Source organism: Eutrigla gurnardus (genome assembly GCF_963514095.1).
Source record: "Eutrigla gurnardus genome assembly, chromosome: 5".
Taxonomy (NCBI): Eukaryota; Metazoa; Chordata; class Actinopteri; order Perciformes; family Triglidae; genus Eutrigla; species Eutrigla gurnardus.
The window spans coordinates 24,830,462-24,845,878 of NC_139919.1; the positions used below are offsets into that span (position 1 = coordinate 24,830,462).

At 43.5% G+C, this 15,417-nt stretch overlaps 4 protein-coding genes across 6 annotated transcripts; 3 read left to right on the top strand and 1 right to left on the bottom strand.

Moving 5' to 3' along the window:
* Positions 1-1,373: 1,373 nt before the first annotated feature.
* On the top strand, positions 1,374-5,269 carry gcna (germ cell nuclear acidic peptidase). 2 transcript variants are annotated; one of them, XM_084009809.1, is made up of 13 exons: positions 1,374-1,479; positions 1,804-1,899; positions 2,206-2,383; positions 2,473-2,545; positions 2,671-2,720; positions 2,843-2,909; positions 2,991-3,061; positions 3,157-3,579; positions 3,672-3,837; positions 3,931-4,075; positions 4,170-4,305; positions 4,438-4,642; positions 4,773-5,269. In XM_084009809.1, exons 2-13 carry the CDS (start codon positions 1,810-1,812, stop codon positions 5,002-5,004), a joined length of 1,836 nt encoding a protein of 611 aa, XP_083865935.1. In that variant the 5' UTR covers positions 1,374-1,479; positions 1,804-1,809; the 3' UTR covers positions 5,005-5,269. The 2 variants fall into 2 exon arrangements, with proteins under 2 accessions (XP_083865935.1, XP_083865936.1); XM_084009810.1 differs by having other exon boundaries at positions 3,699-3,837.
* Positions 5,270-5,917: 648 nt separating this feature from the next.
* Positions 5,918-7,588, top strand: LOC311013746 (uncharacterized protein; the record flags this gene model as incomplete). Its single annotated transcript, XM_084009921.1, has 2 exons — positions 5,918-6,133; positions 6,995-7,588. The coding sequence occupies 2 exons, from the start codon at positions 5,918-5,920 to the stop codon at positions 7,586-7,588; spliced, it is 810 nt and encodes a 269-aa protein (XP_083866047.1).
* Positions 7,589-7,901: 313 nt separating this feature from the next.
* On the bottom strand, positions 7,902-9,512 carry cetn2 (centrin, EF-hand protein, 2). The gene is made up of 4 exons (XM_084009136.1): positions 9,353-9,512; positions 9,133-9,261; positions 8,797-8,934; positions 7,902-8,647 (listed from the first exon to the last, which is right to left on the bottom strand). The coding sequence occupies exons 1-4, from the start codon at positions 9,509-9,511 to the stop codon at positions 8,558-8,560; spliced, it is 516 nt and encodes a 171-aa protein (XP_083865262.1). The 5' UTR covers position 9,512; the 3' UTR covers positions 7,902-8,557.
* A 1,373-nt stretch (positions 9,513-10,885) lies between these two features.
* On the top strand, positions 10,886-14,985 carry nsdhl (NAD(P) dependent 3-beta-hydroxysteroid dehydrogenase NSDHL). 2 transcript variants are annotated; one of them, XM_084009113.1, is made up of 8 exons: positions 10,886-10,900; positions 11,034-11,104; positions 11,210-11,371; positions 11,667-11,813; positions 11,933-12,061; positions 12,178-12,320; positions 12,610-12,712; positions 12,806-14,985. In XM_084009113.1, the coding sequence occupies exons 2-8, from the start codon at positions 11,084-11,086 to the stop codon at positions 13,136-13,138; spliced, it is 1,038 nt and encodes a 345-aa protein (XP_083865239.1). In that variant the 5' UTR covers positions 10,886-10,900; positions 11,034-11,083; the 3' UTR covers positions 13,139-14,985. The 2 variants fall into 2 exon arrangements, with proteins under 2 accessions (XP_083865239.1, XP_083865238.1); XM_084009112.1 differs by lacking the exons at positions 10,886-10,900; positions 11,034-11,104 and having other exon boundaries at positions 11,153-11,371; positions 12,806-14,984.
* Positions 14,986-15,417: the final 432 nt, after the last annotated feature.

The window sequence follows — 15,417 nt, forward strand, 5'->3', positions numbered from 1 at the left end:
ATCCAAATAGATTTAGATGTTTTTATGTGCATTGCGATTGTGTACAATAACAATTAATCTTTTGGTGATGTAGTGGTTAGCACTGCCGCTTCACATCAATGTGATCTGGGGCTATCTTCTGTGGCCCATATTATGCAAAATTCACTTTACTATGGTTAATTTTTGAAAATGTAGCTCCAGCCTCACAACACCAACTCAACAGACTACAAATCATCCAGAAACGGACCAATAAAAATGGCATGCAGACTCCTACAGTACATAAGTGTCATCTACATCCACAGCATGTCTGGATTCAGAACAATTAAAAAAGATACCTCACCCCACTGCATCCGTAGAGCCATCCCCAACCCAGCAATGAAACGGTTAATCCCCTCCACAATCCTCCAAAACAAACACCACATCCTTAAAAATCCCACCTCCCAACAGTAACCCATAGCAACATTCAACTTCCTTCCACTCATCTACAGTCCACACACCTCGTACGTCATTCCTACCCATTGTTTTATTTAAATGATGTATTGCATTACGTTTAATTAAACCACACACAAACCATTTGTCTCTGCCCAGTTCTGTTCACTTGCTGTGTTATTTCTTGTTTTATTTCATATGTATGTTTTAATAAAACATTTAAAAAAAGTTTAAATAATAAAAAAAAAAATGCTCACATGCTACATCCAATGTTCACATGCTACACCTCATTCCTCAAACGATTAATGGATAGAAAAAGGCACATGCCCCGAGTAAACCTCCAGGCTCAAGAACGCCGGCACACACATAGAATTATATTATTTTATTATTCTATTATTATTATTATTTGATGTCCAATTTCCTGAGTTGGGATGACCAGAGCCTTTCAACGTGACGGAGAAGAGAACAGATTCCATAATGTCTGGTACGTAATTCTTTAACAGTGTAACAAGTATAATTGTTTGTGTATATAATTTTAATATGTAATCTATGTATATTTAACTATATAAGGCAATGTTATTTATCGTTCTGTCCATAACAAATGGAAGTAGGATCTTCCGACTGGCACTTGAAGGCAGCATTTGTGTTCCTTTTATATTTGATGGGACAGTCATGACCGCCCTTATCTGCCTCTGATTGGCTAATTCTTTTTTTTTTTTTTTTTTTGCTAATATTTTTTTACATTCGTTGTTTGCGTTTCCGTTTTTGATGCACGCAGTTAAACGAAAAAGAAACAAATAGTATTTATGTTTCTTTGGTTGTTCTTTAAGCGTAAAAACTATCGATATACACGGAACGTTTCCGTATTAAAAACCCCTCAACAAGGCGATTGTTGCTGGCCGTGGATATGACGTCACCGACTCATTTGAACCCCGCTCCGATTGGTCGAAGTGCTTCTTGACAATTTCCGGTGTAATGGCGCACGAGATTTGAATTTGCCGTCGTGTACCTCTGTCGCCACTGCCTCTTTTGTTTACGACAGCAGGAGCGTGTTTGGTAATCACATTTCAGGTGAATTAAATGTTATTTTACCAATAATAAATACCGTAATAATAATATTCTATGGGAGGTTGATGCAGCAGTTAGCGCGAGTCCAAACAAGCTAGCAAGCTGCTAACGGTAACGCTAACCGTTCTTGCTGTGTTTGTTAATCGATTCATTTTGTTAAGTGAAAAGTGAGCTGGTTAAACAAAACGAATGTATTTTAGCCACCAGTTCACGTTGTTTGTAGGCTTAATGGCAGTTTCTTATGTTGCAAATCGTATGTTTGACGTTAGCGTTGGGCTTTAAATGTTAAATGACTGTCGTTTTGGTTTGTGTGACGTTACCGCACAGGAAACCATGAATGATGACAACCTCAAACTATTTGAAAGAGTTGCTAAGAAGATGGGCTGGGTTGGCGAGGGAGCACTGGACACAGCAGAGGAAAAGGTATGTTTTGCACACTTACTTATTGTTACTGGGAGAAAGATCAGTTCTCAAACATATATTTTAATTTAGCAATTTGTTGCAGTTAGTTGACAGCTAAACAATCTGCAACTATTTTGAGAATGGATTCATTTTTAGTATTTCTAGCAAACTTTCTATATTTTTCACATATCACAAGCAGAGCATATCTGGATTTTGGACTCTTAGTCGAATAAAACATGTATCAAAAGTAACTGAATTCAACTAATTGTTTTAACATCGTGCATATTTAAGTTATAATCCTGATCCATCTGTCTCCATTGTTTCTAGCTGATGAGCTCAATTGGCAAAACTCGACATGCTGCCACAAGCGGGCATCGATCTGTGGATCGATCGATCACTTCCTCTGACAGTGAAGATGATCCAGAGAAGGAGAACCAACACCCTAAGAGCAGCACTTACAGAAACAAGTCTCTGATTGAGTCCAGTGATGATGACTTTGAACAATGTGAGTTAAAATGCATGAGTTTATATTGCTGAATTGTATGACTCTGTTTGCAAATCCACTAATGTGTTTTTGACCTTATTATTCTTTAGTTCTTGTAGGAAGGGCGACACCGAAAGCTAAACCTCCGACCCTGAAACCACGTAGTGTTGCAAAGAATGACCGGTATGAAAATGCAGTGCATAGAAAACATCTTTGTGTTGTTTCTGGTTTCATTCTTTTCCTCTCACTTCTCTCAAAGTTTTCATCATGGTAGTTTTATGTTTTAAACCGCTTTTTCTCTTTTTCAGTTCAAACGTTGTTGTGGTGAGCTCTGATGACGACGACTGTTTTGAGAAATGTAAGTGGCAAGTTTCTCCGTGGTTTCTCTGTGTCTGTAACCAGACAGTCAATGAGTCCAATACTAAAATGTTTATATTGTCTGTTTAATTTTTCTCCCCTTTATTCTCATTTTACTTGAAGTTCTGCACAAGGTGAAAACCCCGAATGTCAAATCTAAGAAAGTATCAGAGAGTGGGAGTGAGGATAGGTGAGTATTGAAATTGTATTGAAAGTCCTGAAATTTTTTGGAAAAATGCATTTAATTTTTATTTATTTTTTTATTCTGAAGCCTCAAAAACTTCATTGTGGACGACCTCTCATCCGATGATGACTTTATTAAGACGAAATCATATTTTAAAGGTAACTTTGTCAATCAGTATGTGTGTTCTATTACATTTCAAAGAAAGGCAACATACATTTTATGGTATAACGATGATGTTTTTTGATCTCTGCAGTGCCGAAGAAGAGCAATACTCCAGCAGCGAAGCATCCACTGAGGAGACCGCTGTCTATGTGTGACTCCCCAGTCTTCGTTAGCGACAGTGACGACGACGATAACGATAATGTTGTGGTCAAGAGCACTTGGAGGACTCGTCACTCAAAACCCAAGCCCCCGCCAAAGGCTGACAAGAATAATGCTTTGCGGCGTGATGAAGAGGACAATTCGCCATTGCTGCCTCCCCCTGCCATCCCTTCTCCTTATTCTTTTCTTTCCCACAAAACTTCAACATCACTGGCTTCTCCAAAGCGCACTCTTTCAGCACCGTCTACGCTGAACGACTCGGACAGTTCTGAGGAGGAGTTCACATCTCTGCTGGACAGACTGAAAATCAAAAACAAGATCACTGGTACTTCATTCTCCCCGAAGAGCACCAACGGTAACCGTTTTATTTGGATTTTTTAATAATTCAGCAAGCTTTAGCTTTCGTTTGTTGCGAGGCTGGGTACTATTGTGTGTTCTTACATTTAGAGTCCAATAAGAGGCCTCCTGTGTCAGTTCCTCCTGTCAAGGGACTCTCAACACCAGCCTCTAAATCATTCGAGGAAGCACCTCGGAGTCTGAAGACACCTGGGAAGTCCTCCATCTTCAAGCCCACCATCAGTCAGACGGAGCCCAGACACGGCCCCACTAGCAGGTACATCTTTTGAGCAGTTTTTCTGTACTGACTAGAACGACACTCATACACAGACATTTGTCTTTAGTTTACCCTGTTTTTTTCCCCCTCTAGGGTAGCGTTGTGTAAAACCCCCGGGTGCTTCTTGCAGTCTTTATCAAACCCTGATTCCAGCTATGGCCGCAACTTTAAGCAGAACAAGGAAGAACTCACCAGCAGACTTTACCGGCTATACAATACCAGTGTGTTTGACAGTAAGGTGAGGAACTGAAATATATAATGTTTACATATTTGACATTGTTTAATTGATTTGTTAACATAGTATATATTCTTTTTCCTTGTCTGACTTCTAGCTCCCCGCCGACATGTCGGTAACTTGGAACAAGAAGATGCGTAAAACCGCCGGTTACTGTATCACGGGGCAGGAGCGAGGCGGAGGGAGCCGCTACGCCCGCATCGAACTGTCAGAGAAAGTCTGTGATTCCGCCGGTAAGCAAGCTCTAGTAAGCCAGATGGACCAAAGTCATAAAGTGTCTGCTTGAGAGTCCCTGAATGTAAACATGTGACATCATACATAGTAAAACCTTCATGTCCGTTTATGTCGTTGTTCCACCCTCGTAGATCGCCTGAGGGACACGCTGATTCATGAGATGTGTCACGCTGCCACCTGGCTGATTAACGGTGTAAGGGACGGCCACGGAAACTTCTGGAAGCTGTACGCTCGCAAGTCCACACTGGCCCATCCTGAGCTGCCCATGGTCACTCGTTGCCACAGTTATGACATCAAGTACAAATTCCAGTACCAGTGCACCCGCTGCAAGAATACGTACGTCTTACTCATCTCAGATTGACTCAAAATGAAATGTTTCTTATTTGTATTATTCTTTATTCACCTTGCTGTCACACTGTGCTAATGACCACTGGGTAATAAAACTCTTTACCATAACTCTTCACAGGATCGGGCGTCATTCCAAGTCATTGGACACGCAGAAGTTCGCGTGCGCCCTCTGCAAAGGACAACTGGTCTTACTGACGTCGGCAAAGGCGCGTGCTCCAACACCTTTTGCCAACTATGTCAAAGAGAATTATGGGACAGTACGACAGGAGCTTTCAGGACAAAGTCACGGGGAAGTGATGCGTAAACTCAGTGCCGATTTTGCCTCCAAGACTAAACTAAGTCAAAGCTGAGACGTTGATGGTCCATGTACCTGCAGCCACGGGCCGAGCTGCACAACCTGGTTAAATTCTCAAATACCTCAGTCAGTTGGTCTACTATTAGTGAGCAGCTGTGATTGTTAATATTCAATCTATTTTTATGTTTTTTGTCATTTATGTATTTGTGATTATCGATGTGTGTGTTTTTATAAAGTACGGTGTGAACGTGTCATTACATCCATGCATTTGACTGGTTTTACCTTCCTAATGTGAACATTATTAATAAAGATGAAATATGTGACTGTACATTATATGGTAATTTGACACATTTTTTGACATTCCATGTTCAGTTACTTCAATTGTTTATTTTTTTGGCACAGAAAAGCTTTTGCGATGTATAATATTATGAATCCCGTTAGTCCCTTGGTTTTACACGGTTCATACTAATATAATTTGCTTGAACACACTTACATTCTTATATATTTACGTCGTAACGTGTTCTGCTAAACTCTGTTACAGAATTACTTTTAAATAAAGGGTGTCCAGTTTTAAAACCATCTTTCTAAATATGCTACGGAAATATGGTTATGTGCGTGGGTGAGAGAGGATTGCGTTACCATGACTACCTCTGCTGCTGCAAATATTGACCGGTAGAGTACAGTTCTGTACAGATGTATTACTATTGTCCCCACTTTTGTCTAAATAAGCAAATATAATCCTGATAACAAACACGAGCTGTTGACTCATCACGGACCACGCGGGAGGAGGTTTTAGGCCTGAGATCTGACACGTGTGACACAGCCATCAGAACCAAATTGTCTTGTGATCATGTGTGCCGCACGCTGAGGGTGAGTGTACTACATCTTTTTTTTGTCATTTGAAACGATTTATGAATGATTTTACTAATGTTTTTTATTTCATCTGGAATCAGAGGGAGCTTGATGTCATGGAGGGCCACTGCAACGTGACCTCGCTAGAAGCCCAGACGCAGATCAACTCCACCGTCTTCTACCTGGTGAAGATGGTCAGCATGTGTGTGAGCTGCACCTTGAACACCGTACTCAGCGTCCCTTTACTCCTGGTCATCACACGCTCCCCGTCCCTCCTCAGTCACACTCGCTTCCTGCTCCTCTTTCACCTCCTCTTGTCCGACAACCTCCAGGTACGTCTACGCAGTGTTTCTTTTAACAACCGAGATGAGGATGATATTACGCCCCGTGAACTAAATGATCACATTTACCATTTCAGCAGTTCCTCTGGACAATCAAAGCCATTCTCTTAAGATCCAGAGAAGGTATACCTATGATGCAGTGTCTGGTCTTCAGTTCTGCTATACAGGCCTTCTCATTGGTTTGTATAAAGTTGATTATATTTAAGCGATCCATATTTGTTTGAATCACACTGAGCTATGTTGACTTCCTGGTCTTCGGGACATCCATTGGCATTACTCAGGTCTCCACGCACGATGATTAGGATTTGCCTGTTGTGGTTTGTAATCTACAAAATGCAAATTCCCTCTTTTGTGGGCTTCCATGCTGAGCGCCAGTGGAGAGAAACAGTAGTAACAAAAAAGATAGAATAGTGTACTAAAAATAGAGTAACGTTATAGAAGATACAATATTATTTTAGCTTTGAGCTGAATTTTAAATTAGGAAGGACTCTTCACAGCCAGTTTAGATAGGAGGCATATCTGTGGTGACCTATCCCTTAAGTTATTGTGTAGTTATAATAATGTGCATCCACTTAGAATTAGACATTTTTTAGTTTTAGTTTTCTTGCGTAATCCATATTATTAGTGGATCAAATCTCCAGTGAGGATTTATAGTTTCTGTGCAGAATGTTGTGTGAATTATTCAAGGGAGAGAACGGGTAAGACCAAAGCACAGCATTGTAATTTGTGGTGACCTCTTTAAAATCACTTTGATTGACATGTATGTGACCTGAATTCATGCTCCACTCTGTCTAGCTCTGACTCATATTACAAAACCACAAAAACCAGCATCTACACTACTTCTTTGTGCAGGTGGACCTCTTCCTGAGCACTGCTCTGGCCGTGGACCGCTTTGTAGCCATCAAGTGGCCCCTGCGATATGAATTCTTGATGTGTCCTCAAAGGAGGAGAGTGACTGTCGCGGTCATATGGACGCTATCAGCCGTGCTCAGCGGTGTGGCTCTGGGTATCAGCCTCAACACCGTGCAGGTCCATTTCACGCTTCGCCGCTGCCGACCTCTCGTCCTCACGCCGTGCCTGTCGGCCACGTCGGCTCTGGTGCTTTACTGCACAGTGGGAGCTGCCGTGCTGCTGCCTCTCTGCTATCTGACCATCCTGGGATGCTTCTGCCTGCTCTGCTGGGACATCCGCGCGGGACTCTGCACCAAGAGAGCCTGCGTGACCCTGACCCTCCAGGCGGCGCAGACCGTCCTCTTTTCTGTCCCCGTGGTCATGAACAGCTACCTGACCCCTGACTACCTGCACACCGATGCTGTTGATATAGCAACCACCATCGTCTACAACCTCGGGGTGTCGCTCATCCCTCTCGTTTATGGCTACCGCTCACGGGAGCTGCAGCAAAGGATGCGACAGGCCGCACACTGGAACGACCAAAATCAGTCGTGATAAGCTGTTATGTAGAAAACAGTTTTACCCTTGCTGCCTGAAAGAGAAGAGCTCTATCTTCCTGTTCAGCACAGCTGCTTTTCCACATTTATTGCATCACGTTTTGAATTTGTTTGAATTGATAGGGTTGGATAGCTGAGTCAATACGCTGTGGTAAGGCAGCAGCATCTTCCTGTAAACCTTTTATTAGCAGCGGTAGAACGAATGGTGTGTAAAAAGACATTTAAAAACCAGTCACTGACAGCTACTGGACCGATGAGGGATGCTTATTAGAATGAAAACTAAAAAGACAGGACTGCTTCAAGATATTTAATTTGTACCGTAAACACTTAATATGCTGAATATCTACTCATTAAAATCACTATGTATCATACAAAACATCCAAGAACACAGAGTATTTTGTATATCATATAGTTATACACAACAGAAGGATAAATGCGCTATGCTGCGAGAAAAATACGTACACAATCATATGTTAAAGATAGTGGCGTCTCCCGTTTCAAGGGGCACAGGCACAAATCACTGAGGTGAAACAGCGCTCCCTAATCACCGGCGGTTTCCAAGAGCCAAAACATGAAACACCGGAGAGACCGGTGCAAGCCAAACACTGTTTAATCAATCAAAGCACTGGAATGTACTGCGTTTGTCACCGTATTGACGTAGGCACTGAGAAGTTCTTGACAATAAATAACCTACACGTTATCGTTAATATTATCAATGTGTTCTTCATAAAAAATATGCAGCATTCCAAACAAGGAAGAGAGTTTTTCTCTTCCTGGTTTTGGCAAATGTAGTGTAGAGTATAATGTAAAATCAAAGGAGCGTTCTTTCAGTGTACGTGACATTTAAACCTTTTTGATTGACTCATACGTGGGAGTGAATGGCACGACACAATAATAAGGAAAAGGGAAATTAGATATGAGCAGCATTACATGTGAAACCGCCACTAGTCCAACTCTCACACTTCCTTCAGTACAGGCAGGTTTTCTTCATAATGCGCAGGAACTCCTGCTGGTTCACCTCTCCGTCTCCATCCCTGTCGGCCTCGTCTATCATCTCCTTCAGAGACACACAACAGAAGAATTGAGCTCCTCCGATGGCATTCATAAGCAAATGTTGCGTTGACATAATTCAAAACTGGTCTTTGGCTTGGAAATGTGTCCGTGTATCTTAAATGTTGTTTTATTCCACAAACAAATGTGCTTTACCTGCAGCTCTTCATCTGTGAGGTTCTCCCCCAGCTCTTTGGCTACTCTCTTCAGGTTCTTAAACGAGATCTTACCCGTCTCGTCGTCATCAAACAGGCGGAAAGCTTTCAGGATCTCCTCTTTGGAGTCCTTCTCGGCCTGAAATCAGAAGGATGGAGAGTGTGTTTCTACCACAAGCTGCCCTTCTGCAGGAGGTAAGGAGCATCAAACAATGCTAGAAATGTGGCCAGTTTGTGTTCTGCTAATGAAAATCAATACCAGTGTAAATGAGGCTGCTGTTAAGGCTACAGAAAGATTGGGAATACATATATAGGATGTTTCATGACAGATATGTACCATTTTCTGTGTCATAACGGAGAGGAAGTCGGCGAAAGAGATTTTCCCTGTGCCGTCCTTATCCACGTCACCGATCATCTTCTTGATCTCCTCTTTCTTTGGTTCGAAGCCCAGAGCTCTCATTGCCACCTGGAACGGTGGGAGAAAGGTGTGAGAGTGAAGCACACACAAAGAACCTCCCTTTCCCCCTTGTGTTATTGTGATCCGCCACTTTTGTTACCTTGAGCTCCTTGACGTCGATGTATCCGGATCCATCGGTGTCAAACAGCTCAAAGGCCTCCCTGATCTCCTGCTTCTGCTCCTCGGTCAGCTCTGGTTTGGGGGTCGTCTTCTTGCGAGGAGGTGGCACAGGACCCTGCAGGGATGGTCTCTTGGCCATGGTCGCCTGGTGGGGGAGGAAAAAAACATTTTAATGAGAGACAAGAGTCACTATAACACCAGAGTCAGGAAGGTGTCTGTGGGGAAAGTGGCATCTCCCCTGACCTATGAAGGAATTATGTAAACGTCCACATCTCCTGTCTAACAAATATGTAGGTAACAGTGAAGAAGCATCGCTACTCACCATCAGTTGCTCTTTATTTGATTGGCAAAAGGGAATTGCAGATCTATAAGGCAATCTACGTTTTCCTCTTGGCTATGAAGCCTCCCTATCATTGAGGGAGGATGAAATGATAACACGGTTTATACTGCAGCTGCTCGCATCACCCGTTTAATTACCCTGGAGGTTATATGCCAGTGTCTTATCGCTCAAATCCGATTTATTTCGTAGGAAGGGCGGCTAAAATGTGCAGATGAACGTTTCCAGCTAAACAACACGCACGGATTGTGTTGTCCAGGAGCTGCCGTCATGAAGCACCGGGCGTTTGATTTGTTCACCCTTTTGCGCCGGCAGATCAGCCAGTTCAGTTATGACCATTCAGCGATGAACGCAGTATACGGACAGGCACACGTGGGGGTGGAAATCAAACGCACCAGTCGGGCAATACGATGATTGGTTGTTGAGGATCACGTGGCGCAAGGAACCAAAATCAGCTGTCTTATAGATACTGCTGAAACAAAATGTATCGTCATATATATTTAATAACATAAATGGTGCATTTGCCCGTGTTTCTGTGACATTTCCTCAATACACCATCTAGTGACAGCAGACCTCAGATCAGAGCTTATTTCATTAGAAAAGAAGATAGCAATGTAGAGGAAGAATTAACAAATCCAAAATATCAATGAAATCTTAGAGGATACATGTAATGAAATATAAATTAAAATACTCAAACACTAGTTTAATTCTATTGTTATTGCGGTTTCTTTTACTTTGTAGCCTACACGGTTTTTTTGTTTGTTTTTTGCTTTTCTATTTATTTTGAAAACATAAATCAACCAGTATTTGACATTAGTCATATTTACATTAGTTTATCTGTCTCTGTTTTTTTCCATGTAGGCTATGCTCTACTAATATGCAAGGGAAACAAATTAATAAAACAAAAACAAAAAGTCAGAACATAAGAGTCGACGACTGGAGGAAAACGAGTTCCTCTCTGTATTTGTTGAACTGACGCACATCAGGTGGGCGTGGCCTTCGAGTTAGGAGGCGGATAGAACCAGGTTCTGCTCCACGATTGGTCTAAATTGTGGCGTTCTTTGACGTACCTTCTACGCCATTGGCCAGTCTCAAATGTCCACTTTAGGCCGAGATTTGGCTCGACCAATCACAGCACACTTCTCAGTCGGCTCATTCAGACTCGGAGACAGTTCATGGGTTCGTGTGGTGGTAAGTTGCACGCGCTCAATGCGGATAAACAACACTGTATTGCGCGTTGCTGGTCTTAAAAGTTGTCATATTTATGCCTTTGCGTTTTATATGATTAGTAACTTTCTTTGTTACTCACCTTTCCACCCGTAAGGAGACATTTTCACCGCGTGAGACTCACCTGTAGGTCCCTTTACCTTCATTATGGCCACGCGCGTCCGACCGGTGAGTTCAAAGGGTTTTTTTCTTTTCACGTTGCAAATCTGCGTCGACTTTTTCCCCCCCACGATGTTTATGTTCTCTGATATTCGCTCCCTGCGTGTCTCGCAGAGCAACCGACGGTGTGCAGTCATCGGGGGGTCCGGTTTCCTGGGAAGACACCTGGTGGAGAAGCTGCTGGAGCGAGGCTACTCCGTGTCCGTGTTTGACATCCGCCAGAGCTACGAGCTGCCCGGGGTCGCCTTCCACCAGGGAGACCTCTGCGACAAAAGGGTGAGTCGAGTCGGACCAGAGACTCGAGACTTGACCTGACTAAACCAAAAAACCTGGAAAAAAGTCGAGTGACATGAAAGACCTCGGAGCTTTTCAATTCAATTAAAAAAAACTTTATTTGTGCACAATTAGGGGCACACACTCAGCAGTAGTTCAAATGTCCAATGCAAATAAACAAGCAGCAGCATCTTGAAATGGAGATGTGTATAAATACTGCATTGCATCCATTGCATTGGACATGTTAGACTTCTATTTTTTTTTTTCATCAAATGTCAATATTCCTATTCTCCTCCAGGCTCTGCTGCCAGCCGTGAAGGACGCGTCCCTCGTCTTTCACTGCGCCTCCCCAGCCCCCGCCAGCGATGACCGCAAGCTATTTGAGAGGGTCAACATCGAGGGCACACGCACCGTCATTCAGGCCTGCCTCGAGGCTGGAGTACAGGTGAGGCAGCGGGCAAGAAGACAGCTGGGCTTTCCCCCCCCCCCCCCCTTCTCGTTTATGCGGCCCACGATTTACCTTTTCAGGCATGATGGATGCTTGACATTTCTGCTTTTTGACAGAAACTGGTCCTGACGAGCAGCGCCAGTGTGGTGTTTGAAGGGACGGACGTCAAGAATGGGAGGGAGGATCTGCCGTACGCCAAGAAGCCCATCGACTATTACACAGAGACCAAGATTGAGCAGGAAAAGGTAGGAGAGTGATTTCACCTGTGTAGGCCAGTTCATGTTGTTGCCTCAAAACTTAAATTTACTTCCTTTGAGGTCTTCTCCACTTCCCTTATGTTCTGCCGTCTTTGTGTTCTCAGTTGGTCCTCGAGGCTTGTGACAAGGAGAAGGGTTTCCTCACAGTTGCCATCCGGCCTCATGGCATCTTTGGTCCTCGAGACCCGCAGCTGGTTCCTATTCTAGTGGATGCGGCTCGTAGGGGCAAGATGAAGTTCATCATTGGGTAAATCATAGGGGTGTAACCATTGATGTCAGTCCAACAAGTTTCATCTAGTAGCAGAAGAAGTTATTACTGTAAAATTGTTAAAACTACAAATATTTGTCACTTATTTCACTAATTTATAAACCACCTGTGAAGGCAGTAGTCCACTACTCTGCTGCCACCTTTAAAGATGAAATTAGTATTGAGATATTGGCTCAATGCGCTGAATGATTAATTGCTTTAACTCTTTGTTTTTCAGATCCTTATTGGTTCATTTCTTTGATGTAACTCTGTCTTTGTTTTACTGCAGTGACGGGAACAATCTGGTGGATTTCACCTTCGTGGAGAATGTAGTTCATGGCCACATCCTGGCTGCTGAACATCTGAGACCGGAGTCCCCCATATGTGGAAAAGTGAGTGGAAATCAAATCAAATCAAGGATTTTGTCCGTGAAATCAAATCACACGAATGCTGAACTCTCTTGTGTGTCGTGCTTTCGCCTTCAGCCGTACCACATCACCAATGACGAGCCGGTTAAATTCTGGGACTTCATGTCTGAGGTGCTGTTGGGTCTGGGATATGCTGCTCCACGCTACCACCTCCCCTACGCTCTTGTGTATGGCCTGGCTCTGCTCCTCTGGCTGGTGGCCCTGATCCTGCGCCCCCTAGTGGCCTTTAAACCCACCTTTACACCAATGAGAGTGGCCCTGGCTGGAACCTACCACTACTACAGCTGTGAGCGAGCCAAGCAGGATATGGGCTACAAACCGGTAGTGGGTCTGAAGGACGGGATTGCACGCACCGTGGAGAGCTACCCTCACCTCAGACAAGGGGCCTGATGGTAGAATTGAGGTGAAATCTGTCGAGACATGTAAAGGCTGTGCAGTTATACTCACAAGGCAATCGGGACACCGTGAATGGACAATTCAAAATGAGGAAGGTTTTCCCAAACCCCCACACTGTGTAGCATTTCTGTGACTTTTCAACATGTGTGTACCCTTTTTCACCAGCAGATGGCAGCAATCCATTCTGGTTTTGCTCAACACAATGCAGTCTGGGGCGATCCAAAGTTTTAAAGCACTTTGTTCGTGACAACATAACCTGACTTTACACTGTGAAAACTGCAACGACTAACAAATATTGTTCTTTTTTTTGACATTGATATGCTGCTGTTTATGTCACAATGCCTTAATACATTCCACTAAACCACGATTCTCCCAGTGAAAATAATTCATTTACAAAGATGACTGAATTTACAACAGAACAGCACCTCTGTGCACGACGCCACATACGTAAAGAAAAGGTTTTCTAGGCTTTGTGTGGAAGAAGTTGAGTGGTCTGCAGAGTCCTGACCTCACCCCCCATCCAACACCTTTAGGATGAATAGGAATGGCGACTACAATGCGGGCCTTTTCACCAGGTTACAAAGTCTGGTGGGCAGTCTCACTCTGAGTGGAGGCTGCCGTCTCGAGCAGGACATTCCTGCCCATAGTTTAGAGTGTAGTTTCACCCTTTTTCAAGTTTCATCCATCGTCTCCCGCTTATCCTGTATTCAGGGTCACGGGTGGGGGCAGAGCTGATCCCAGCTGATATTGGGCGAAGGCGGGGCCTTTTCAAGTTGGTTGCTGTAATTGCTCCTCCTGTGCCTTCTGGCAGTGAAAGGATCCGTTCCTAATGTGATTCCAATGCAAGAAGTTCAGTCTTCATTCATTATGTGCTAAAAAAAAAAAAGCATTTGGTGGACCGAGGGAATAGTTACAGTGATTGATCATTTACTTATGGGGTTTCCTTATACATTTGTTCCTGTATCGTATTTCCATATAGTCATAAATCACACACGTTTTTCACTTGTTCCAAACACTTTCCCACCTTCACTCTGATACTGGAGTATCTGGTGTACTGTACCTCATCCCTGTGTCACGCATAACTGCAAAGTGTTAAATTATTATTCAAGGACTGTCATCAAATACAATAATGGGACGGGCAATGTTGTTTTAACGATGACATGGTTATGAAACCGTACTTGTAAATACCAGCCTCCTTTTCACGGTGACCAAATGTATTCTTTAGTTGCGACACAGATTTTTTCCTAATCTGGCTGAAACATCTTTGCCATTCAGTATGTTGGTGTGGTGACAACAATGTGTGGGTTAACTTCAGATACTTAACATTCTCCTTGTAATTCTGCGCCCAAATGATTCACTGCTAGAGTCGGCGTCAGCAGGCAAGGCTGTCGGACTGGTTTGTGGTTCAGGGGAAAGCGGGAGAGACATCAAGAGATATTAGACTTCAGTGTTTACACTTGGCAGTATGATCACCAGTTTCCCCCACCCCCCCTCTCTCTGATTGCGACATCTATTCAGTCTTTTCTGATTTGAAAAGAGCTCCTAAACATCCACAGCATGCATGAGATTGCTTAGCAATGGTCAGCCGGTCTCCATGTTGTTTCCAAAGAGTGCACACAGTGGTCAGTAGCCCACAAAGTGCTTTTTCTTGCAATTTGTTGAAGAAATAATTGCAGTAAAGTCGTCTTATCTCTTTTCATCCCTTGTATTTGTACAAACTCAGTCACTCCCATCTAAATAACGAGGCTTGGTCTGCCCTCCAACATATAATATGTGATCATTAAAGTGATAATCGACTGTTTCCAGACTGATTGTGTATACGATTTTATTTACAAGCTGGAGTTTTCTGTTTTCTTTGTACAAAAACAAATTAAAGTACTCCTTTATTATCTCAAATCTAAAATTCAATTCATTCCAAATGAGATTGGTTTCGATGTGTGTTGCCATGTGGGCCACCCCGTCTGTTTATCTCAGGTGTGTGTTTGTGTGTGTGTGTGCGTGCGTGCGTGCGTGCGTGCGTGATCTAATTTTAATTGCGCGTGTGCTGCTAAGCATTTTCCACCCAGTTAGCACGAGAGGAGCGTTCCCCCGGGAAACGCCGCCGCGAGGCGCGCGGCCTCGGCCTCTTCCCGTGGCCTCGCTCGTCCTCGCCGCTGATTCTCACTCACCTGTACGACAGGTATGCACTTGCCGACTCACCACGAACAAAGCGCGCGTGTAGTAAACACAAACGAGTTCTTAGCAACCCCTGTTAGGCGCGCGCGCGCGCACAC